General features: G+C 37.2%; 1 protein-coding gene across 2 annotated transcripts in view; it reads right to left on the reverse strand.

Moving 5' to 3' along the window:
• Positions 1-1,100: 1,100 nt before the first annotated feature.
• DNAAF6 (dynein axonemal assembly factor 6) overlaps positions 1,101-26,059 on the reverse strand; it is a 36,665-nt gene continuing 11,706 nt past the window's right edge. For both annotated transcript variants that reach the window (XM_019435698.2, XM_053891289.1), the window contains exons 4-7: positions 25,090-25,195; positions 21,883-21,979; positions 7,179-7,264; positions 1,101-1,363 (exon numbers count right to left, since the gene is read on the reverse strand). In XM_019435698.2, the coding sequence (XP_019291243.2) occupies positions 1,234-1,363; positions 7,179-7,264; positions 21,883-21,979; positions 25,090-25,195 (419 nt within the window). In that variant the 3' untranslated portion in view covers positions 1,101-1,233. The remainder of the gene's footprint in view (positions 1,364-7,178; positions 7,265-21,882; positions 21,980-25,089; positions 25,196-26,059) is intronic.

Consider the following 26,059-nt stretch of genomic DNA (forward strand, 5'->3'; position numbering starts at 1 on the left):
TTCACAGACACTAGTTCCTTTTAGTTAACCCCACCATCAATTCTTGCCCCCCGCAGAAGAATGTCATGGTGGTGATTTCAATGGTGAATTCTCTACAAGAGCTCAATGTTTTAGCACAACTATTTTTGCCAAAATCTCAGTCTTTTCCTTCTATTAGATCTAGTTACAAACTAGAGGCTTGGTAGTTATCTACATATGTAAGTCTGGAAAATATCCGCTTATTGAGTTCCTTAATAGTTCACTTAGATGAGATAAACATCTTTCAATTTTTCATCTCTTCTCAAAATTTCACTCCCAGGTAACTCCACAGTTCTACAGTGATGTGTGAGGCCTAGCTACATGAGCTTTAAAATAAGATTTATTCATAAATAATTCTGAAATAAACTTCAGCAATACAGTCCAGAAGGGGCAGGGGGCATTGACATAACTCATAAAAATAGGTATGCCCAATTATGAATAAAGATAAGAAATGAAAGAGAACAGGTTTTGTAAATGCACCACACTTTTCTTTATATTCCTTTTAAATGTCAAGGATTTCAATACTAAATATACACACAGTAGTCCAAAAGGCACTGTTAGTAATTATTAGTGCACAAAAGGAAGAAGATTTTTAACCTAACCAGATCCAGACACTGAAAGCAGGACTGAGGAAGCTAAATAACACTGTGTGTTCTGAAGTATTTCTTATTCAAGTAAAACATGTTGTTTAGGATGGCGTACCAAACTATTTATAATCCCTTGTTATTTGTACATCCCAGGATTGTGAGAACCTAACCAGAGAATACTGTAAATCATTTGATCAAATCAATGAGAAGGCAGCCAAATAAACTTTTCTGGCCATAATAATGACCAATTGCAATGGAACTGATTATATCATAGTATAATTAATTGGTTTAAGTTCTTCAGACTACTGAAATAAGTGGACCAACCATTTCATGGTCATATTTCAGTTTGAATTGACCATGTAGTAATCTAATTGGTTAACCTGCAAATTCTATCCAGCTATCACCAAAAAAATGAAATAGCTTATGAATATAAGAAAACAGTATTTCCCACCAGAGGAATAGGAATGATGGTAAATGACCAGGAACTCACTAGAATTGAATTTAGACCCTTTATGAACTATGTCAGAATAATAAAAAAGATAGGAGACATTCGCCAATTTTTCAAAGGTTTTTTTAAAAATTTTTTAGCAGTGCTGTTTTACCATGTTTCCTTCTTGTTCATGAAGCTTCAGAAGAAGTTAATGAAATCCAAGTCTCTTTTCATTGTTAGGGCAACTTCAAGAGTCTCAGTCTCCAGGATATAGAAAGCTTTGGCACTGTTGCATTCCACAGGGTGGGGAAGGGTTATCAACAGCTTCCTAAAAATCAAAACAAAATAAGACAAGGTAAAAAACCTAGAGTCAAATTCCTAAAGTAATATCAAGAAGATATCACTTTTATTTTATTTTATTTTAATATGAAATTTATTGTCAAATTGGTTTCCATACAACACCCAATGCTCATCCCAACAGTTGCCCTCCTCAATGCTCATCTCTGCCCCCCACACCCCCAGCGCCCCATCAACCCTCAGTTTATTCTCAGTTTTTAAGAGTCTCTTATGGTTTGCCTCCTTCCTTCTCGGTAACTTTTTCCCCCCGTCCCCTCCCCCATGGTCTTCTGTTAAGTGTCTCAGGATCCACATAAAAGTGAAAACATATGGTATCTGTCTTTGTATGACTTATTTCACTTAGCATAACACTCTCCAGTTCCATCCACGTTGCTACAAAAGGCCATATTTCATTCTTTCTCATTGCCAAGTAGTATTCCATCAAGTATATAAACCACAACTTCTTTATCCATTCATCAGTTGATGGACATTTAGGCTCTTTCCATAATTTGGCTATTGTTGAAAGTGCTGCTATAAACATTGGGGTACAGGTGCCCCTATGCATCAGCACTCTTGTATCCCTTGGGTAAATTCCTAGCAGTCCTATTTCTGGGTCCTAGGGTAGATCTATTTTTAATTTTTTGAGGAACCTCCACACTGTTTTCCAGAGTGGATATACCCGTTTGCATTCCCACCAACAGTGCAAGAGGGTTCCCGTTTCTCCACATCCTCGCCAGCATCTATAGTCTCCTGATTTGTTCATTTTAGCCACTCTGACTGGCGTGAGGTGATATCTCAGTGTGGTTTTGATATCACTTTTAATAAGATAACGGGAAGCAATATATACCATCAAAAGGTTAGGAACCAAAAAAAACAATATTTAGACACTGTAAGTGCAAGTTCAAAAATATGCCAAATTAACACACATAATATATCAGCCTTTTTGGCCTTAAAAATACAAGCAGGGGTTTTGATACCCCCACTCTTTTTTCAAGATTGACCTCATTTTGCATTATATAAACATAGTCTCAGGCTTGCTTTATAGGCAGAGGAACAGAGCCATTGCAACTTTAAGTTGGTTGGATAGATATGTTGCCAGCCATGCTTATGTGTACATGGAATGTGACTAACTGATACAAATCTGAAAATTGGAATAGTTCTATAATAATTCTGCTGATGCAACCTCAGGCTGAGTCTCTACTACATGTATAGGTATTGAAATTCAGGCCTGGAATGATTTTAATACTAGATCAATGAAAGTGCTTCTCTGTGCTTGCTTCTGGTTCTTTCTACTATACATTGACAAAAATCCCTGTGAGAGATTGCTGGGTTTATTTTGCAGTTGTGGGGCTCCATTGCTAGATAGCTGTATGCTTTAGCTGCATTGCTGGGCTGAGCCATCCATAATTCTGTCATAGTGGTATGAATCTGAATTATGCATGGGGTCGGCACATGCTGGTATCTGAAGAAAATTAAATGCATGAAGCACTTGTTACCTCACATTCTCCATAAAGAAGCCTTCAGTTTCTCTATAAAAAGTGGACAGAAAATCTCTTTTAAAAGGTATAGGATCCAAGTTTGTAAAGGAATCTGGTATTTTTTAGGGGTACTTATTGAATCCTTGTATGAAGAACTAGTATTTGAAAACAAACTCTTGAAAACCAATTGCCTCCTCACTCATTTGCAAGACCTAAGTTTAGGAAACTGGGCTCATTAAAAGTATTTATCACACATGTTTGTGTGATCACATTTCTCTAGAAGAGAAATTTCCTGTTACTCTTGTTCTATTCCAGATACTTGTAGTAGGAAAAACATCTCTCTCCACCAGAAGTAATGATATCATGATGTATTTATTTCAAATTTAAAAAAAATTTAATGTGTGTTTATTTTTCAGAGAGAGAGACAGAGTGTGAGAGGGGGAGGGGCAGAGAAAGAGGGAGACACAGAATCCAAAGCAGGCTCCAGGCTCTAAGCTGTCAGCACAGAGCCCGACGTGGGGCTTGAACTTATGAACTTTGAGATCCCGACCTGAGTCCAAGTTGGGCACTTAACCAACTGAGCTACCCAGGTGCCCCTCATGGTGTATTTTAATATATCATGTAATATTTGGCATCTCAAAAAAGTGGGTGCAAAAAGTGTTTAGAGTCCATCTTTTTAAAGTTGTTTACAATATAGTTTGAGCTGGAGTTAGATTTGCTTTATCCCTTATTCTACAAATGATAATATATTCACTTTAAAAATAAAGCAAAGCTCAGTGGTGGTAGCTTCATTGCACTAAAAGACAACTATAAATCAGCTGAAGAAGGAGTTCCAGTGATAATGTGCACTTCTCTGTTCAGAGAGAAATAAATTCAGCAGAGACAGTGGCCATTGGAATGATCCATCTATGCCTGCATTCCTGGCTAGTCCTTAGTAGTATGGCTTCAAATACTAAAATTTTGAACAGAAACTGTGCAACTTATTTAGGCTCTTAGGAGAAGGGAAGTATTTTTGTCTAGTCTGTTTTACTGCCTGATATCTGGATTGAGATTTATATATAAATAAAATAAAATTCTACAAATACTTATCCATGTACAATTCATTGAAGGACAGGACTATATCTTATCTTCATGTCCCCCCAGTTGTAGCAGGAGACTTTATGAATGTTTGTTGAGTGAATACATAAATGAATGAAAAGCAAAATAACATTTGAGTACCTACAACACATTAGTACTATCAAATATGAATAAACATTTAAACTCAATCCCTCTGCCTTTACATTGATAGTATACTTGCTTTTAAGAAGCTACAGTTTAGGCACTGATCAAATGTTTATCCAGTGTTACTTTTCATTAGAAATTGTTTAAAAGTGAATGATAATATATGAAAGTAAAGACAAAAGAATTATCTATACAAGTGAACTCTAGAGACTTACAACCTTACATTTATACTAGCAAAGTCAAGTTGATGTTCCTTGCAAGAGATTTAAATACAGGACAACCTTGTTCTGTGCATATTCACATAATGTAGTTTTTATTTTATGTAGTTAATAAATGATTTTATCTCTGGGTTAGTTAACAAGAAACTTTTAATGATAGAGAAAAAACTAAGGGTTGATGGAAGGAGGTGGGTGGGAGATTAGCTAGATGGGTGATGGGGACTAAGGGGGGCCCTTGTTGTGATGAGCACTGGGTGTTGTATGTAAGTGATGAAATCACTGAATTCTACTCCTGAGATCAATATTGCACTGTATATTAACTAACAAAATTTAAATTAAAAAATAAATATTTGGGTTTAAAAAACATGACTTTTTAAACGTTTTCTATTGGAGACATAACTATTTTCAAAGAAAGTGAAGAAATAGCTACTGAGCTGACATTCAGTATTTCAATTTGAAAACATCTTTTGAGTTTGAGTATCAGTCAATTCTCAATCAGTCTGAATTAAAGGAGCACAGAAAAGATGAGAATAAAACAGCATTCTACCAAAAATTAATTCATACTTGTCTTTACAATATGTTTTTACTATCACATTCAAGGAATTCATTTATGATATTCTTAGAATACACTTCAAAAAATAGTGAAACCTCATATGACGATAAAAGTCCTTGGGAAATTATCCAATTTCCCCTGTCTTTCCTCCTTTCTGTCTACTCCATGTTGGGAATCAACGTGCAAAAACAATGATTTTTTTTAAAAATAAAGAAGTTAAGACATTGCTTTATTTCTTTTGGTTGTATAATTCTAAAAATCTGGGTTTTATTGATAGTTCTAATGCAATTGACTGTCATTTGACTGATCTTACCAGTCAATTCAGTTAAAATAGATTCACGTGTTCTGCCTTATAGATTCATGAACAGGAGGTTTTCTCTTACCTCTCTAGGGGTGAGTAAACATAGTGTGATATGCTGTCAAAGTTAGAAACTAAAGAAAGTATATGTGAATACCAATAACCTCAAAAACAAGTCACATTTCCAATAACACAATTTCAGATAATAGCGTGGCTCCAAAGAATGTGCAAGTGTTAAGGAAAAATGACAAAAACGATAACAGCCTATCTTCAGTCTTCTATCATAATTAATGATTTTTTTCTTAAGAGACAGCACCTCTCTGCACTATTTAATATATAAGAACATTATGATCCCAAAATTCTAGTGTAGTCCACATTCTACATGGACAAGTATCTCTGTGTGAGTCTTTCATTTGGTGGGCTCTGATAGATATCTGGAATGGCAGCATAGCAGCTGCCTGAAGATTGATGGAGAACTGCTAGGAGAATGGAAATTAACTCCACGGTGTGTAGATATGTATGTGTTTTTAACAAGCGCACCAATATCATGGAAGATTAACTGTTAATTTAAGCAACTTTCCTTGCAGAGGTTGTGTGGAAGAGTAAAAGCATATATAATAAGAATGAAAAAATTACACTGCTCCTCGAAGTAAATCGTAGGAATAGTGGATGAAATTTTTATAACAGAAGACAATTTTGGTGAGAATATAGTTTTGAAATTACATGAGTAATGAGAAAGTACTTGATATATATCCATGGGTAGATCATTTTGGGTTAAATGCATCTACTATAGAAATCAAGGTTAAGCTATGTATGTACATTGGGTCGTTTATACATAGAAGTCTTTTGTATGAGGGATCTACTTTTTATTTTTTTGAAACCCTAAGATCAACAGGGGAAGATTATTGATACTGATAATGGAAGAAAGAAAATGTGCCAGCAGCTGACTGCTTACCACACCCAGTTTGAAATGTTCGTGAATAACAAAGAAAGAGCCACTGCAGTCAACCAAAGTGTGCTCACTAGCATACTTTCAGATGAAAAGTGAAACAAGCAAGGAGATATTTAGATATTTTATCTATCACACATCAGGTTCCATTGATTTTCTCTTTATGGACTTGTTTTTGAGAGACGGGACTGATTTGTCCAGGTTTCAGATAAACATTTGTATCAGAATCTTACTGTACGTGTTGCATTTTGGAAACATAATTTGAACCTGTGTAATAAGAAGACTATTTTGAAAATATCAAAATGTTTAATTATATTATGCCATTATTACCTGTATTCTTTTTAAATGTATCTATACTACTTGAGAAGCTAGTGATAAATTTGTTAGAATTTTTTAAAATTTTTTTAATGTTTATTTATTTTTGAGAGAGAGAGAGACAGAGTATAAGCTGGAGAGGAGCAGAGAGACAGGGAGACAAAATCCAAAGCAGGCTCCAGGCTCTGAGCTGTCAGCACAGAGCCCGATGTGGGGCTCGAACTCACTAGCTGTGAGATCATGACCTGAGCCAGACATCCAGCCAACTGGGCCACCCAGGCACCCCAATTTGCTAGAATTTTTGCTTTAAGGAATTGATGACAAGACTTTTCTGTTAATTTTTAGATGGATACAGTCAAATTGAACCTTAGAGTCCCATGGTAACCAGAAAGTTTAAAGATATTGCTTCTCTTATGGCATCTCTGTACAAAAAGCCACAAGCGAGACTTACAACTTAAGAGATTTTCATCTCTAGTTATTTTTCCTCACAGATAAGTAAACTGTATCTAAATGTCAAAGGCTGTATTTTAGTGGTAGCAATCTACTCCAAATGTACGGGTGCAAAGCAGAAAAAACTAGGTGTTTTAGGTGTTTCAAAAAATACATATACATATATATTTATATTATGTAGATCAAACATCTGAATGAATAACTTACTTTTTCACTTTTTGTCAAACTTTAGGAGTGATGAAAAATAACAATGTACACTTTAAGAATATTGATTATAGATTCATTAATATTTTAATACATTATTCTAGTTCTAAGTTTTACTCACTTATTAGGAGTGCGAAGGTCAAGGATCATTTCCTGGATATCAATTTGAATTTCAGAAGGGTTTGTATTCGGCAGTTTAATTTTAACCTGAAAGAGAAAATGAGAAGAAAAATACTTTTGTTTTGAAGAACAGTTAATTTGAAGAGGGTAGGGAAGTATGGGGAAATGAGAGCTAATAGTTATTAAGTTCCAGCTATGTGCGCATGGCTAGGCCCTTTCCTCATTACAATCTTGAGATGCAGGATTACTCCCATTTTATAGATGGAGAAAGTGAGATACAGAGAAGTTTAATGAGCAGCCCAAGGGTAACCGTCTGTAATTGAACTAAGGTTCCTTGCCTGTAACTTTCATTGTCTGAAGGTGCACACTAGTACACCTGCTAAGGTTGGGGACTTTCAATGGACTTTATATCAATGGGCACTTTGAATAAAAAGTGGTTAATTTTCATGTTGGGTGTGGGTTGGTGATGCCATTTGTAGTATCCTGGTATAAACTCCTATTCCACATTTCCTAGAGAAGTGTAGGAGTCCATAAAAGTCGTTAACACAAGAAGAGAAATAACAACATGATCCCTACGTACCCCACACCCACCCCCGCCTCCACACACACGCACACACAAAGTGGGACTATTTATTGGTTTGGTAAGATTTTACTTAAAAATGTCGCATCTCAATTCTCACAGGACCCAGTAATTCCACTCCTGGGTACATACACAAGAGCATTTAAAACCCAGGTGTTCTCTTCCCTTATCCATCCCTCAAATATTGACATTTTCCAAGGGTCAGTCTGTCAATCTGTCAATCTGCTTGCATGGATTCAGAAGTTTCTGCCAGTTCTGGTTCAAGGATTCCAGACATGTGATTCAGACATTTTGATGAAACCTCCTCAAAATGGCATCATCGGAATGTAAAATTACTGATTTTTTTAACCAAGTAATATGTATAAGACATCTTTCACTCTTACTTCATACCTGACCTTAAGCCCATCTCAAATTCTTTCCCATCTCTCTCTCTTCTCACCCTATGTGCATTCTGCATCTAACTCTCTCATTATGTATTATGTATTAAATGTACTTAAAAATTTAAATACATCTAACTTTCACAATCAGAAATACATTAAAAATATACAATTAGATCAACTTTTAAGGAGGTATCCACCCCCTACCATCATTATGAAAGAATGCTAGGATATTAACTATAAATATATGTATATTATATTACTATTAGAAGTTTAATTGAAGGTTTACTGTGCTGCCTAGAGCTGATAATAAGGAATTGTATTACAGCTCAAATATCTGTCTCCCTGAAACACAGTCTAATTTGCAACCAATCCAATAAGGTTAGAATAATCAGAAAGCCTGCAAAAAAATGTGTCCGTCCTCTAGAATTTATATGGAAAAGAGAATCCTTTCAGTTATCATGTAGCCAAATCTATGTATTCATTAGAAGTAAATAAGTATGACTGTTTTAACCTTAAGAGAAAAATCAGGATTTGAGAAGCAGACCATTCAGGAAACAAGTGGATTCTCAGAAGATAGGCAGACACGTTGCTCAGAATGATTGGTAGCCCTTTCCGAGGTGAATACGTGTGATAAACATGTGACTCCTGGTTGTGTCTGCCAGATAGTGACTGACTCCTATCCCATCCCTGACTCTCACCTCATTCTCAGTGAGACTTGGAGATGGAGTAAGGCTCATAACCCTGTGAAGGAGGTGATAATGAAAAAGAAACAGACTAAATGGCTTGTTTCATAGGTCACATCAGAATGTCCCCTTATCAACATGGATGCATTAAAGCAGAAGAGCCAAAATATTATATATCCATTGCTCAAAAAGAGTATCAAGCTATGTGCAGGCTGCTTTTCCAATCCTCTAGAACAAACAATGGGTTATTTGGCAGAATATCAATAACTCTAGCCCCATTTACTTTTGGCTTTTAGAGATAATCTGCTGTTCAACACACATGGGTGAAAATGGGAATCCACTGACCTACTTCCCCACTGCACACATACCCCTTCTTACCACGAGTAGTCCTCTGGGGGAAGACAGGCTATCTTCCTACATACCTTTGACACCTGAAGTTCCTTTTTCCATGGTCCCCAACTGACATCCAAGAGGTCAGGTACTTCAGTCAGCCCTATTTCTCAAGGGTAGGCTGTTCCCTATTCTTTGCCACATTGTTTCTATTACACATGTTTGGCTTCTCTCGTCAACATTGTTTTTATCTCTAAAGCCATGACCCAGAGTCAACGTCACTTCATTGATCTGATTCCTCTTGGTTTTTGATACCTGGCTTGGAACTGGAGTGAGAATTTCCAGTGCCTCTGTTTGAACTCTGTCTCTGAATGTTGACCCCATCCCAAGGGCTATGTATTCTGTCCTCAGTCCCATTTCTGCAAGTTTCCTAGTGTTCCTCTCAATACCTCCCCCTCTCCAAGCATACATGTGCTACTTAAGATCAGTTTTCCTTTATTCCAAGCCCAATGCAAAGCCAGCACTCTGTGGTAGTACATTCTAACCCCTCATAGAACACCAATTCTGAAAATCAACATCTCCAGTCTCCGTCTTTGAGTTTCACATGGATTTATATTTCTAACAGCCTTGGACACTTCCAGCAAGATTTCTTATAGGCAGTTCAAACTCAATATAACCCAAACTTAATATATTTCTCTTAGAACTTTGTCTTCTTTCTTTTGCATTGCATTCCTGATCCCCATACCAAAAACAAAGCTGTTTACTCTTATTCCAGAAGTAATAAATGGTAATTGTAAATAAAGTGTAAAATTCGGATGAACAAAAAGAAATAAAAACCATCTCTAAGACTACCACCCAGAGACAAACCACTTTACATTCCCCTATCTTGATTCATGTCATCACCATTTACCCAGTCACCCAAACTAGAATTCTTGACTCCTATTTCTCCCTTACATATCTCATTTGACAACCTTCCATATGTGGAATTCTAGAAACTTAACAGAAGACCATGGGGGAAGGGAAGGGGAAAAATAGTTTCAAACAGAGAGGGAGGCAAACCATAAAGGACTCTTAAATGCAGAGAACAAACTGAGGTTTGATGGGGTAGCGGGGGAGAGGGGAAAATGGGTGATGGATATTGAGGAGGGCACTTGTCGGTATGAGCCCTGGGTGTTGTATGTAGGCAATGAATCATGGGAAACTACTTTTGAAGCCAAGAGCACACTGTAGAAACTGTATGTTAGCTAACTTGACAATAAATTACGTTAAAAAAATAAATCTTATCAATACTACTTCTTAAATGTCTACCTTGCTCTCTATCCCTACTGCCACCCTCCAGGGGTCTACCTCTCTCACCTGAATTAGTGATATTGTCTATCAGTTGGTTTTCCTACCACCAATCTCCCTAACTCCCACTCATTTCCTACCATCATCTCTGCCAAATTCTCCACGATAATCTGCCACTAGAGTTGTTATGAAATACCACATCTAATTGTTTAACTCACCTGCTTTAAGATGTTTAGTAACTCTAATGCCCACAAAAGTTCACGTTTCGTGGTGTCTTAGTCTGTTGGGGCTGCCATAACACAATACTACAGACTGGAATTCTGAGCATGCCAGACATGCGAGTATGGTTGGTTTCTGGTGAGAGCTTTCTTCTCTACTTGCAGAAAGCTGCCTTCTCACAGGGTGCTTACATGGCCCAGAGAGAAACCAAGCAGAGCAAGCTCTCTGGTATCTTTGTATAAACGCACTAATATCATCATGCCCCACCCTTGTGACCTCATCTAAACCAAATTACATCTCAAAGGTTCCATCTCCAAATACCATTACAGTGGGGGTTGGAGCTTCAAAATATGAACTTCAGGGGGACGAAATCAGTCCAAAACACATGGTATGACCTTCAAGGGCTTTTCCAACTAGCTCCAAGCTGCTTATTCTGTTTTATCTTGTATTACTCCATGCCAGTGCATTCTGGGGTTCCAAGAACATCACAAATGCTCTCAAAACACATCATATGCTTTCATAGCGCTATGCCTTTGCTCATGCTGCTGCTTACTCTTCTCGGAGAGCTTTTCCACCCTGACAAACTATTATGGACTTCAAATGTCCAGGCATCCAGCAGACGAAGAGAAATAATAAAGATCAGAGCAGAAATAAACAATATAAAATCTAAAAAAACTGTAGAGCAGATCAATGAAACCAAGAGTTGGTTTTTTGAAAAAATAAACAAAATTGATAAACCTCTAGCCAGGCTTCTCAAAAAGAAAAGGGAGATGACCCAAATAGATAAAATCATGAACGAAAATAGAATTATTACAACCAATCCTTCAGAAATATAAGCAATTATCAGGGAATACTATGAAAAATTATATACCAACAAACTGGACAACCTGGAAGATATGGACAAATTCCTAAACACCCACACGCTTCCAAAACTAAATCAGGAAGAAATAGAAAGCTTGAACAGACCCATAACCAGAGAATAAATTGAATCAGTTATCAAAAATCTCCCAACAAATAAGAGTCCAGGACCAGATGGCTTCCCTGGGGAGTTCTACCAGACATTTAAAGCAGAGATAATACCTATCCTTCTCAAGCTATTCCAAAAAACAGAAAGGGAAGGAAAACTTCCAGACTTATTCTATGAAGCCAGTATTACTTTGATTCCTAAACCAGATAGAGACCCAGTAAAAAAAGAGAACTACAGGCCAATATCCCTAATGAATATGGATGCAAAAATTCTCAATAAGATACTAGCAAATCGAATTCAACAGCTTATAAAAAGAATTATTCACCATGGTCAAGTGGGATTCATTCCTGGGATGCAGGGCTGCTTCCACATTCACAAATCAATCAACGTGATACATCACATTAATAAAAGAAAAGATAAGAACTATATGATCCTGTCAATCAATGCAGAAAAAGCATTTGACAAAATTCAGCATCCTTTCTTAATAAAAACCCTCGAGAAAGTCGGGGTAGAAGGGACATACTTAAACATCATAAAAGCCATTTATGAAAAGCTCACAGCTAATATCATCCTCAATGGGGAAAATCTGAGAGCTTTCCCCCTGAGATCGGGAACACAACAGGGATGTCCACTCTCACCGCTGTTGTTTAACATAGTGTTGGAAGTTCTAGCATCAGCAATCAGACAACAAAAGGAAATCAAAGGCATCAAAATTGGCAAAGATGAAGTCAAGCTTTCACTTTTTGCAGATGACATGATATTATACATGGAAAATCCGATAGACTCCACCAAAAGTCTGCTAGAACTGATACATGAATTCAACAAAGTTGCAGGATACAAAATCAATGTACAGAAATCAGTTGCATTCTTATATAATAATAATGAAGCAACAGAAAGACAAATAAACTGATCCCATTCACAATTGCACCAAGAAGCATAAAATACCTAGGAATAAACCTAACCGAAGATGTAAAAGATCCAACTGCTGAAAACTATAGAAAGCTTATGAAGGAAATTGAAGAAGATATAAAGAAATGGAAAAACATTCCGTGCTCATGGATTGGAAGAACAAATATTGTTAAAATGTCAATACTACCCAAAGCTATCTACACATTCAATGCAATCCCAATCAAAATTGCACCAGCATTCTTCTCGAAACTAGAACAAGCAATCCTAAAATTCATATGGAACCACAAAAGGCCCCGAATAGCCAAAGTAATTTTGAAGAAGACCAAAGCAGGAGGCATCACAATCCCAGACTTTAGCCTCTACTACAAAGCTGTCATCATCAAGACAGCATGGTATTGGCACAAAAACAGACACATAGACCAATGGAATAGAATAGAAACCCCAGAACTACACCCACAAAAGTATGGCTAACTAATCTTTGACAAAGCAGGAAAGAATATTCAATGGAAAAAAGACAGTCTCTTCAACAAATGGTACTGGGAGAACTGGACAGCAACATGCAGAAGGTTGAAACTAGACCACTTTCTTACACCATTCACAAAAATAAACTCAAAATGGATAAAGGACCTGAATGTGAGACAGGAATCCATCAAAACCCTAGAGGAGAAAGCAGGAAAAGACCTCTCTGACCTCAGCCGCAGCAATTTCTTACTTGACACATCCCCAAAGGCAAGGGAATTAAAAGCAAAAATGAAGTATTGGGACCTCATGAAGATAAAAAGCTTCTGCACAGCAAAGGAAACAATCAACAAAACTAAAAGGCAGCCAACGGAATGGGAAAAGATATTTGCAAATGACATATTGGACAAAAGGCTAGTATCCAAAACCTATAAAGAGTTCACCAAACTCCACACCCGAAAAACAAATAATGCAGTGAAGAAATGGGCAGAAAACATGAATAGACACTTCTCTAAAGAAGACATCTAGATGGCCAACAAGCACATGAAAAGATGCTCAACATCGCTCCTCATCAGGGAAATACAAATCAAAACCACACTCAGATATCACCTCACGCCAGTCAGAGTGGCTAAAATGAACAAATCAGGAGACTATAGATGCTGGAGAGGATGTGGAGAAACAGGAACCCTCTTGCATTGTTGGTGGGAATGCAAACTAGTACAGCCACTCTGGAAAACAGTGTGGAGGTTCCTCAAAAAATTAAAAATAGACCTACCCTATGACCCAGCAATAGCACTGCTAGGAATTTACCCAAGGGATACAGGAGTATTGATGCATAGGGGCACTTGTACCCCAATGTTTATAGCAGCACTCTCAACAATAGCCAAATTGTGGAAAGAGCCTAAATGTCCATCAACTGATGAATGGATAAAGAAATTGTGGTTTATATACACAATGGAGTACTACATGGCAATGAGAAAGAACGAAATATGGCCCTTTGTAGCAATGTGAATGGAACTGGAAAGTGTGATGCTAAGTGAAATAAGCCATACAAAGAAAGACAGATACCATATGGTTTCACTCTTATGTGGATCCTGAGAAACTTAACAGAAACCCATGGGGGAGGGGAAGGAAAAAAAAAAAGAGGTTAGAGTGGGAGAGAGCCAAAGCATAAGAAACTCTTAAAAACAGAACAAACTGAGGGTTGATGGGGGGTGGGAGGGAAAGGAGGGTGGGGGATGGGTATTGAGGAGGGCATCTTTTGGGATGAGCATTGGGTGTTGTATGGAAACCAATTTGACAATAAATTTCATATATTATAAATAAATAAATAAATAAATAAATAAATAAATAAATAAATAAATTCTTATCGCTAAAAAGAAAACAAAGCAAAAAAAAAACAAAAAAACAAATGTCCAGGCAAAATGCCACCTGTATTGTGAAGTCTGCTTGGACTACTTCTTTGCACCCATATCACTTTGTACAGACTTCTATCAAATTCAAATTGTTTGGGTTCAAATCATAGTTCTACCAGATTCTAAGTGTGTGACCTTAAGCAAGCCACTTAAGTTCTTTGTGCTTCAGCAACCTCATCTGTAAAATGAAAATAAGAGCACCTATTTCATAGGGTCAACGCAGGGATTGATGATTTGCTATATGCAAAGTTTGCAGAGAAATGCCTAACACATAGTAAGCATTATACAAATTGCTTTGCTATTATTACTATTATTTCATGTTAAGTGAAAACAATCTGGTTAAAAACGTTTATTTGTAGACTGTGAATGTAGGGAGATGGCTCTGCCATGGCACCCCAGTGACCTTGCACTATCCCCATAGGCCACATATGCAAGATTCAACTACAGCCTGCCCCAAGCCTTGGCAGGACATCCTGTGATCCTCTTGGAACGTGGGAAGATAGACAGTCTTGTGAGGAGTTGCCTCAAGTCTGTTTCCTATCTGTCTTTCTACCTTGTGGGAGGCTCCTTATCTTGTGGGAGGCCGTTTCTCACCCTACTCCCTGGTTCCCATAAGGCAGAAGGGCTTTCTGTCTCCCTTCTCTTGGCTATAGATGCAGGCTATAAAATAGTTCAGCTACAGTCTAGAGTTTGCTCTTCAGCAACAGAGTGTCCTACTGTCCGTGTCACCTGTCGTCTGGCCACTTTAGTTTGATGCTGTCCTGTGGGGCAAAGGGAGATGACACTATACTGATCTTGCTTATGCTGCCTGTGTAAATAATCAACTATATGCATTGGGACTCACTGTTTCCTTATTGGATGGATCTATGGAAGTCTGCTGCTGCTTATGGACTACTTGATGTCTTGACAGTAAGCTCGTTAAAAAGGAGAAACTTATCTATTTTGTTCAACACTATATACTGAGTATCTGGCCTATGGCAAGTGTTCAACAAGTATTTGTTAAATTAAAAAATATAGCAGGGCTCCTGGGTGGCTCAGTTAAGCATCAGACTCTTGATCTCAGCTCGGATCATGATCTCATGGTTTGTGGGTCCGAGCCCTGCATCAGGCTCTGCAGTGACAGCGCGGAAGCTGCTTGGGATTCTGTCTCCTTCTCTCTCTTTCTGCCTCTCCCTGGCTCGGTCTCTATCTTTCTCTCAAAACAAACAAGTAAACATTAAAAAAAAAAAAAACATAGCAAACAATGGTAAATACGTATTCAAGGATATATATCAAACCCCTGATAGTGGGATGCTTGTGGGAATGGATGGAAAGTATAGAGAACAAAAGAGAAAATTAAAAATAATAAAGTAAAATAGAACAAGACAGAGGCATTATACTCATGAGGCTTAAAGAAAAACATAGTGTTACCTAGGAGGAAAAAGCCTTCTGGCTCTCTTATTATTCTTCCATTAATTTATATGAGTATTTGATACCTTGCAAGCTTGACCTTATTTTCTCAACTGTACTACAAGGAGAAAAGCCTAGATAAGCATCTTTTAAACCATGTTCCAAAGAGGCCCAGTTTTTCTCCTAGGAGCTGTCTCATGGGTGATAGTACCCTTTTAACCAAGGCAGGGGTACTTTTATGTGTTTTATATGTTGGGTTTTCTCACAGAATTTTGTTTGAAGTAAATGGTTGGCAGCTAAAAACAAAAAAAACCTGCAAACCTAGATGTAGCTGTAAAATTAATGTACAGCATGATGACTATAATTACTAATACCATATTGAATACTGGGTATCTGCTAAGAGAGTAGATTTCAGGTACTCTCAACCACACACGCGCACACACACACAAACACACACACATATACACACACATAATGCACGCACACACAATGCTAAGTGGGTGAGGACAGGATATGTTAATCAGCTTGACTACAGTAATTTCACTATGTATACGTGTATCATATCATCATGTACACTTCGCTTTAAACACATACAATTTTTGCTTAAAACATTAAATGCCTAAATACAGATTAAGGCAAGGAAGCTTGGTAGCTATGAAGTCGGGGAGTGGAGCAGCAGGCATGATTTGGATAATGGAGCTCCTTGGCTTGGGGTTAGAAGGAAAGAATGAAAGGTTTGCTGAAGACATGCATATTCCTAATTGAGAATTTTGTTTAGGACAATTGCTTTAAGACTCATAAATCTTATTTTCTTATTTGGAGGCTGGAGAGGGTAAAGGAAGGGGTGGTCCTCGTGATTTTTTTTTTTATTTAACTTTATTTTTTATTTTTTTAAAATTTACATCCAAATTAGTTAGTATATAGTGAAACAATGATTTCAGTAGATTCCTTAATGCCACTTACCCATTTAGCCCATCCCCCCTCCCACAACCCCCCCAGCAACCCTCAGTTTGTTCTCCATATTTATGAGTCTCTTTTGTTTTGTCCCCCCTCCCTGTTTTTATATTATTTTTCTTTCCCTTCCCTTATGTTCATCTGTTTTGTCTCTTAAAGTCCTCATATGCGTGAAGTCATATGGTTTTTGTCTTTCTCTGACTAATTTCACTTAGCATAATACCCTCCAGTTCCATCCACGTAGTTGCAAATGGCAAGATTTCATTCTTTTTGATTGCTGAGTAATACTCCATTGTGTGTGTGTGTGTGTGTGTGTGTGTGTGTGTGTGTGTGTACCACATCTTCTTTATCCATTCATCCATCGATGGAAATTTGGGCTCTTTCCATACTTTGGCTATTGTTGATCATGCTGCTATAAACATGGGGATGCATGTGTCTCTTCAAAACAGCACACCTGTATCCCTTGGATAAATGCCTAGTAGTGCACTTGCTGGGTCGTCGGGTAGTTCTATTTTTAGTTTTTTGATCAACCTCCATACTGTTTTCCAGAGTGGCTGCACCAGCTTGCATTCCCACCAGCAATGCAAAAGAGATCCTCTTTCTCCACATCCTCCCCAACATCTGTTGTTGCCTGAGCTGTTAATGTTAGCCATTCTGACAGGTGTAAGGTGTATCTCATTGCGGTTTTGATTTGTATTTCCCTGATGATCAGTGATATTGAGCATTTTTTCATGTGTCGGTTGGCCATCTGGATGTCTTCTTTGGAGAAGTGTCTATTCATGTCTTTTGCCCATTTCTTCACTGGATTATTTGTTTTTTGGGTGTTGAGTTTGATAAGTTTTTTTGTAGATTTTGGATACTAACCCTTTATCTGATATGTCATTTGCAAATATCTTCTCCCATTCTGTTGGTTGCCTTTTAGGTTGCTGATTGTTTCTTTCGCTGTGCAGAAGCTTTTTATTTTGATGAGGTCCCAGTAGTTAATTTTTGCTTTTGTTTCCCTTGCCTCTGGAGATGTGTTGAGTAAGAAATTGCTGCAGGCAAGATCAAAGAGGTTTTTGCCTGCTTTCTCCTCGAGGATTTTGATGGCTTCCTGTCTTACATTGAGGTCTTTCATCCATTTTGAGTTTATTTTTGTGTATGGTGTAAGAAAGTGGTCCAGGTTCATTCTTCTGCATGTCGCTGTCCAGTTTTCCCAGCACCACTTGCTGAAGAGACTGTCTTTATTCCATTGGATATTCTTTCCTGCTTTGTCAAGATTAGTTGGCCATACGTTTGTGGGTCCATTTCTGGGTTCTCTATTCTATTCCATAGATCTGAGTATCTGTTCTTGTGCCAGTACCATACTGTCTTGATGATTACAGCTTTGTAGTATAGCTTGAAGTCTGGGATTGTGATGCCTCCTGCTTCGGTTTTCTTTTTCAAAATTGCTTTGGCTATTTGGGGTCTTTTCTGGTTCCATAAAAATTTTAGGATTATTTGGTCTAGCTCTGTGAAGAATGCTGGTGTTACTTTGATAGGGATCACATTGAATATGTAGATTGCTTTAGGTAGTATCGACATTTTAACAATATTCGTTCTTCCTATCCAGAAGCATGGAATCTTTTCCCATTTCTTTGTGTCTTCTTCAATTTCTTTCATCAGCTTTCTATAGTTTTCAGTGTATAGATTTTTCACCTCTTTGGTTAGATTTATTCCTAGGTATTTTATGGTTTTTGGTGCAATGGTAAATGGGATCGATTCCTTGATCTCTCTTTCTGTTACTTCATTGTTGGTGTACAGAAATGCAACCGATTTCTGTGCATTGATTTTATATCCTGCAACTTTGCTGAATTCATGAATCAGTTCCAGCAGTTTTTTGGTTGAATCTTTTGGGTTTTCCATATAGAGTATCATGTCCTCTGCGAAGAGTGAAAGTTTGACCTCCTCCTGGCCAATTTAGATGCCTTTTATTTCTTTGTGTTGTCTGATTGCAGAGGCTAAGACTTCCAATACTATGTTGAATAACAGTGGCGAGAGTGGACATCCCTGTCTTGTTCCTGACCTTAAGGGGAAAGCTCTCAGTTTTTCCCCATTGAGGATGATATTAGTGTTGGGTCGCTCGTATATGGCTTTTATCATCTTGAGGTATGATCCTTCTATCCCTACTTTCTTGAGGGTTTTTATCAAGAAAGGATGCTGTATTTTGTCTAATGCTTTCTCTGCGTCTATTGAGAGGATCATATGGTTCTTGTCCTTTCTTCTATTGACGTGATGAATCATGTTAATTGTTTTGCAGATATTGAACTAGCCCTGCGTCCCAGGTATAAATCCCAGGTCCTCCTGAATTTTTAGATCCCAAATCCCTTCTTGTACTTAAACAGATTGTTTGTGTTACTATCCTCTTCAGCTTGAACAGAGGTCTTCTTTTTGAAGTCTCTGGTTTGGATTGTTATATAGACACCAGGTCCAGCCCCCAAATAAGAAATTTGGCCAATTCTAAGGTGTAATTCCCCCCACATTTTAGTGTTTCTGATACTGGGATGCATCACACAACCAATGTGTACATTTAACGTGGTAGTATACTTATTGCTCCTTTTTGTATTAAGTAAGTGGCATGATTACAATTTGATGATGTCTTAGATCTGAGAAAATGCTATATTATCAAGAGGAATAATAAGCTTATACATTTGAGGAAGAAATACTTGAGATGCAGTCGACAACCTCTTCAGTCCAAGTCTTACCAGTGGGGTTAAGCAACGATAGTGGATATCACCATTAACGTGCTTATAGGATAAAATTTAAGCTACAAATCAGGGATTTTTTTCCTCTTTTTTGAGAGTCAGCTTACCAGTACACCACTGTCCACAATTATTCTTTATTATTCTTATACGCACAGCTTACTCAAATAGGCCAGGCTATTTCATGCCTAGATACCTTCCCATGTGCCTTACCTCTGCTTGGAATGCCCTTCTTGGAATGTTGCCCACTGGAAAAATCCTGTCCACCGGGTGTTGATCTCTTTCCACTTTATGTCACCATGTACCTGGTATATGCCTCTAAATATGTACTTACCATATTGGATTGCAATGATTTGTTAGTTGTCCATCCCCTTTACTATAAATTCCTTGAGGGCAATGACTGTATCTTATCTATCCTTGTATCCCAGTACTTAGAACAGTGCCTGGTATGCAATGGTACTCACTAAGTGTTTAAAGACTGAATGTATGAAAAGAAAGAGAAAAAGAACAGTATACATATGGTGAGGTACCATAGCACCAACAAATATTTCATGCGGCTTCCATTCATTGCTATCCGTGCCTTAGCCAAACCTTCTAATCTCCTGGTAGACTTAAAACTGTCAACACTGAGTTTCATTGTTAATAATAAGATGATTTCATTTATGTTAGTGCTGTCTCCCCAGTCAATTAGAAGTTGATTAAAGGAAGAGATCAGGTCTTCTTCTGCTTATACTTGTTGAGTTTTACATAAATTGTATAGTACTCTGAGGTACAATTTGAGTTCCAAAAGTCTTCATTCAGGATACCTTTATTATTAATACTAGTAGCGTTTTACAGGAGAGAAATGGAAAGGCTCACAACAGTTATTTACTTAGGGCCTGGAATTCCTCCAGAGTTTATAGCAATCCTCAATACTAGACATCAAAAATGTTATTTTACAGTTATTTAAAAGAGAGGAATTGGGATATTACTGGTAAAACCCTGGGAGCTAATTACTTCAAGATCACTTGAAACCTTAACTCATTAGAATGTGAAAAATCTCCTGAGGTACTTAAACTCGCTATTCCCATTATGTTACTTGATTCAATTGAATGTCTTAGATTTTGCTAATAAGAGAAAACCTGAAGTTCATGCAACAGAGAGATACCATTTATCATTTGCTTAAGGAAAAAATATTAAGCATCTCCAATGGGCACCTCAGTACTCTATAATGTAGAGTATTATGAGAGAGGGGGAAAATATATGTACAGTCCCTGATCTTAGGGAAAAAAATTCTCCAAACCAGAATTACTAGTATATGCTACCAAAAAGAGTTGCATTCCACACTTTTAGGTAGGTCCAGACTTTTCAACAAGATCATTATGAGGCTCATATAAGCAAAAGTAAGGTGATCTCATTGATGTCATTGGTATTGTTATTATTATTACATAGAAATAGAATCATTTGGATAAGGGAGTCAAGTAACATTGTAGACATCTTTTTAGAGTTTTAAATCAGAAGCTCAGATCCAAAATTTAAGAAAAAGTCCCTTTTTAAATCTCACCATTGTAGGGGCGCCTGGGTGGCGCAGTCGGTTAAGCGTCCGACTTCAGCCAGGTCACGATCTCGCGGTCCGTGAGTTCGAGCCCCGCGTCAGGCTCTGGGCTGATGGCTCGGAGCCTGGAGCCTGTTTCCGATTCTGTGTCTCCCTCTCTCTCTGCCCCTCCCCCGTTCATGCTCTGTCTCTCTCTGTCCCAAAAATAAATAAAAAACGTTGAAAAACATATAGTTTAAATCTCACCATTGTAAGCTGAGTCATTAGAAGAAGTAAGAGAGATTCAGGGAAGGAAAGATTTCATTCTGGTTGCCATCAACTCATCATAAGTTAATAACCAATCAGATGGCATTCATTGAACAGAACTAGGATGAAAGAAAATTCAGTCCAATCGGAATGAGTAGGTTTTTGTTTTGTTTTGTTTTGTTTTGTTTTGTTTTGTTTTGTTTAGAGAGAGAGCATGGGGGGGGGAGGGGCAGAGAGAGAGAATCTTAAGTAGGCTCCATGCTCAGCACGGAGCCTGATGTGGGGCTTGATCCCACGACCCTGGGATCATGACCTAAGCCTTAAACAAGAGTCATATGCTCAATTAACTAAGCTACACAGGCGTCCCAAATGGGAGTTTTAATAGGGCTAGAAATAGTGTATTATGTCATATGATTCTACTATGTTTATTTGTAAATCTTACCCATATGTGTAAATGGAGTTTATTTTGTACATGTTTACCAATTTTAAACTATCAATCCCATTATTCCATTAGTGCCTAAAATATAGCAACCACTATTTTTAAAGAGTTTACTACCTTGCCTATGGTATTATGTGTAAAACAGTCAGTCAATTTAGCCATAATGGTCATATGGAAAATGGAGAGAAGCTCACCACTAGATCTTCACAACATGCTGTTGAAGAGTCTTTTCTCGAAAATCCTAGGAACATATCCTCAGTTCCCACCTGCTGTTTGAATATAATCTCATACCTGGAAAAAAAAAGGAGTCAATGATACAGAGACTCAAAAGAAAGAGCAATTTTCTCACAGGGCAAAAAAACTAGAAACTACGGGGACATGCTATTACAAAAAATAAAGTTCTGACAGTTTTTCGGGCATATAGCAGAACATAAAGAAATAGAAGTCTAGAAATACAGTCAAAAATACCTAACGCTGTAAATCAGGATTTATATTGTATCTACTTATTTTCGAAAAATTAACCTTAACTGTTTTAGAGCTATACAAATAAAATGGGTTAAGGGAACTTCTAAGACGATTAAAAGTAGAAGGGAAAAAAAAGTTCTTTTTTTTCTTCCTGGAAAACGATGGCTCAGAAAAATAGTAGGCCCATAACCCAGGGTTTGATGGATAGATAAAAATCCTCCTCTGCTAAATTGAAGCCACAGAGTAGAGTTAGAAAGTCCAGGTTTAGTACTTTTTCTGTCATTAACTGTGTGACCTTGGTCAAGTCACAAAGTCATGGGGAGAAGGGTAGGTTTGAACTCAATGACCTCTATAATCTTTTTTGCCTCTAAAATTCTACAATGGAAACACTGGTAATGCAGTCAGCACAACTACATTGCAGTGTTTACAATCTAGGCCTACAAAGTTCTATTTTTTTAATTTTTAATGCTTATTTATTTTTGAGAGAGAGAGAGAGCATGAGCAGGGGAGGGGCAGAGAAAGAGGGAGACACAGAATCCAAAGCAGGCTCCAGACTCTGAGCTGTCAGCACTGAGCCTGTCATGGGGCTTGAACTCACGAACTGCAAGATCATGACCTGAGCCGAAGTTGGACACTTAACCAACTGAGCCACCCAGGTGCCCCTAGGCCTACAGAGTTCTTAGTTCAGTGAAAGATTTTCCTGACATTTCACCTCACCCATGACAATTCACAAATCTTTCTTTGTCCCCAAATTAGGGCCCCTAGGGACAGGATGGTTTCTAGAAGCACCCAGCCACAATGGACCTTATCTTTTTAGGTGGAATGCAGTAAGCAAATGTTTACAAATGATCTTTTCCATTTAATTCTACCCTTATGAAGAAATGGTAAATCTCTGGATAGGAAGACTAAAGGACTATGTTGAACTTCTGACCACTTGCAAATAGGAATCCCCAAGAATGAAAAAGGGATTTCTCTGAGTTTGAATAGGGCTAGCAATAAGTAGCTATTTGATATGGGGCACTTTTTTCTTAATAGACTATAACTATAACTATAACATTTACCTTATATTTACAAAGGTGAAGCCAGGTTAAAACAGAACAGAAGGGTATCGATCCACATGCCATGACTACCGAATGGATTTGCTCTAGCTGCTGCTTTCTCCTCATCTCCAGATGCAATTTTCCAACTGTCTACGTTTGCCTGGATGTCCCAAAGGCACCTTACAGTCCACACATACAAAACCAAACTCAGTGTTTCCCCTCTCCCTTCGTTCCCAATCACAGTCAATAGCCTCACTATTCACCTGGTCACCCTAGTTGGTACCCTCAGCATCATTTCTGAGGCTTTCCTCTCATTCATTATATCTAATTGAATACCATATATTCCTTTAAGACTCTCTCAAATAAAGATCCTCACATTTCTACCCAAGGCCAGTGACTCAGCTCAGGCCCATCTTACTTTGCATGTGGCCACTCATGATTCTCTTTTTGTGAGCTGCTTGCTCACTTTCTTTACCCATTTTCTTCTTTACCCATTGGGACATTTTGAAATGTACTTGCATAAAATGGAAAATAAGATAAAAAATTTTATAAAGCAATTTTCTTCATACCTGACTGGAGTTCTTATTCATTTAAAGCTTTCATGGATGTTATTTCTACAGAACATCAAACATCAAGATGAGAAGTGAAAATTTACTCAAATTTGGAACTTGCCACATATGGATGTTTGACATTCATTAGACAATATGACAAATGAGTGGCTTACTTCTTACCTTTTATACGGATGTGTGGGCACTGTATAAACATAACCTGAGATTTACTCTCTTCGTTTTTAAGATGCACACAGAAATGTTTTAAAATCCCCTTTGATCTTTTTTTATGAGGTTTATAGGGTTTTTTTTACATTGTTTATGCGATAGTTGGATACTTTTTTCCAGTTAATTATCTGCAGTCTCCCACTGCTTCTATTTTCAGAATGGAAGTAGAAGATAGAAGCATAAGGTTTTTTTTTTTCTAACATTGGACACAATTTTATAGTCAGAATTAGAAAAGTTGTCAGATCACTTACCATAGAAGTCTTCAATAATTTATAAAGTACATTATAATTTTGTAAGTACTGCCTTTGTTTTTCAAGCTATTCTAAATACTCAATCAAGACTTTATTTTAAAGCCCTGGATGTTGTATGTAAGTGATGAATCACTGAATTCTACTTCCAAAACCAATATTGCTCTGTATGTTAACTAACTAAAATATTAAAAAATACATATATTTAAAGCTTAGTGTATTTAACCATTAGTTTCAATTATGAATGTGAACACACTTTCAGTTCCTTGAAATTGTGGGTGATTTATTTTATCAAAGTGAAGGAACTTTTTATGTTAATAATCCTAAATTCCACATTTACAATTCATATTCACAGTTCCTAATGAAAAAGCTGCAAAGTAAGGCTTCAATCCTGCTTGCAAAATATATTAAACAGAATCCTAAAATAACTAGTAAACAGGTCCAGGTAATAATAGATAATTGGAGGGAGAACATAGCCTTTTACTGAAATTGAATATTGAGTAATTAAACGCAGGTCTTTGACACATAAACATGGTATAATAATTTAGTTTGTATGAATGCTTGTAATTTAATGGGCTTTTCTTTCCCAGTGTTAGTTCCACATTATACTACTGACACTGAATACAATTTTGTAATGGAAATGACTATTTTTCATTTTTTGTTAGATAATAACTAAAGGGAGGTGTTGTTTTACTTTTTTCTGCTCCACAAGGAAAAAAAAAATTATCAATTACACATGGCTTCTGTGTGTCACTGCAGTCTTCTCTTTCATGTGGTAGAAGTTACTTTATGAATCCTGTCAAAAATAGAATGGTATCGGATGACACATCGAACTTCAGCCCCAAACACATTCCCGCCTTCATTTGACTTACTCTGGTATTTCTCTAACATCCCACGTGTCATGGTGCTCTGCTCCCTCTGGAACTTCCTCTGGATTCCAAATATCCTCGACATTTTCATCACTGTTTTGAGGGATGACTGTGAAAAAAAGGGAAGATAAAGCTGAAGCTGTTGTCTGTTTTCCCCCTCAAAATTGCTCCCGTTCTTCACACGCAGTTTGGGATCGTCAAAGTCAAACATTTTCTATTTGTTACCACTAGCTTGTTTTTTGGTCAAAACAAGCTTAATTTGTAAAAACTTGACGTTTTTGAATCAATACACAACCAATATGTTGTAAAATTATAATAATAATTGAGAAAATTTAGAAACAACATATAAGCAAAAAGAAGAAAATAAATAATCTGTAATCCAACCACCCAAGATAATCAATGAGAGCATTCTGATGTATATCTTTCCAGCCTCTGTGTGTGTGCACATATGTATAAGCATATAGCATATATACTCAATATATGAAGTAACATCTTATATGAAACATATAGAACATAGATATACATAGAAATACTAGGATCATATGTAAAATATTTATGTAAAAGAACAAATCAAACATACAATCAATCTGATTTGTGTAGAAATGTCTTATCTTGCATTGTGTATTACTATATAGAAGTTCTTTGATACCTTTTCCATGCAAGCATGACATAATTCTTTAAAAATACTGTTGGTTAAAGAAATTGAAAACAGTGGATACAATGGTCATTTTTTAATCCAGTATTTTCCTCAGGCAGATGGGAGCCTCAAAGAAAATCTCTATCACTTGTCCTTTATGTAGGACTGAGCATGTACCTGGGTTTCTACATGTCATCTTTAAATGCTTAAAAGTAAACGAGGCATGCAAAAACTCAGCTTACATTTGTTCCAACTATTGGGGCAGCAAATGCAGACCAACATTAGGTGCAGAACATTATTTCGAGTTCTCCTTTTAAGCATCCCCAGAAATGCACT

This window comes from Panthera pardus, unplaced genomic scaffold, assembly GCF_024362965.1.
Source record: "Panthera pardus isolate Hobbes unplaced genomic scaffold, ASM2436296v1 HiC_scaffold_27, whole genome shotgun sequence".
Taxonomy (NCBI): domain Eukaryota; kingdom Metazoa; phylum Chordata; class Mammalia; order Carnivora; family Felidae; genus Panthera; species Panthera pardus.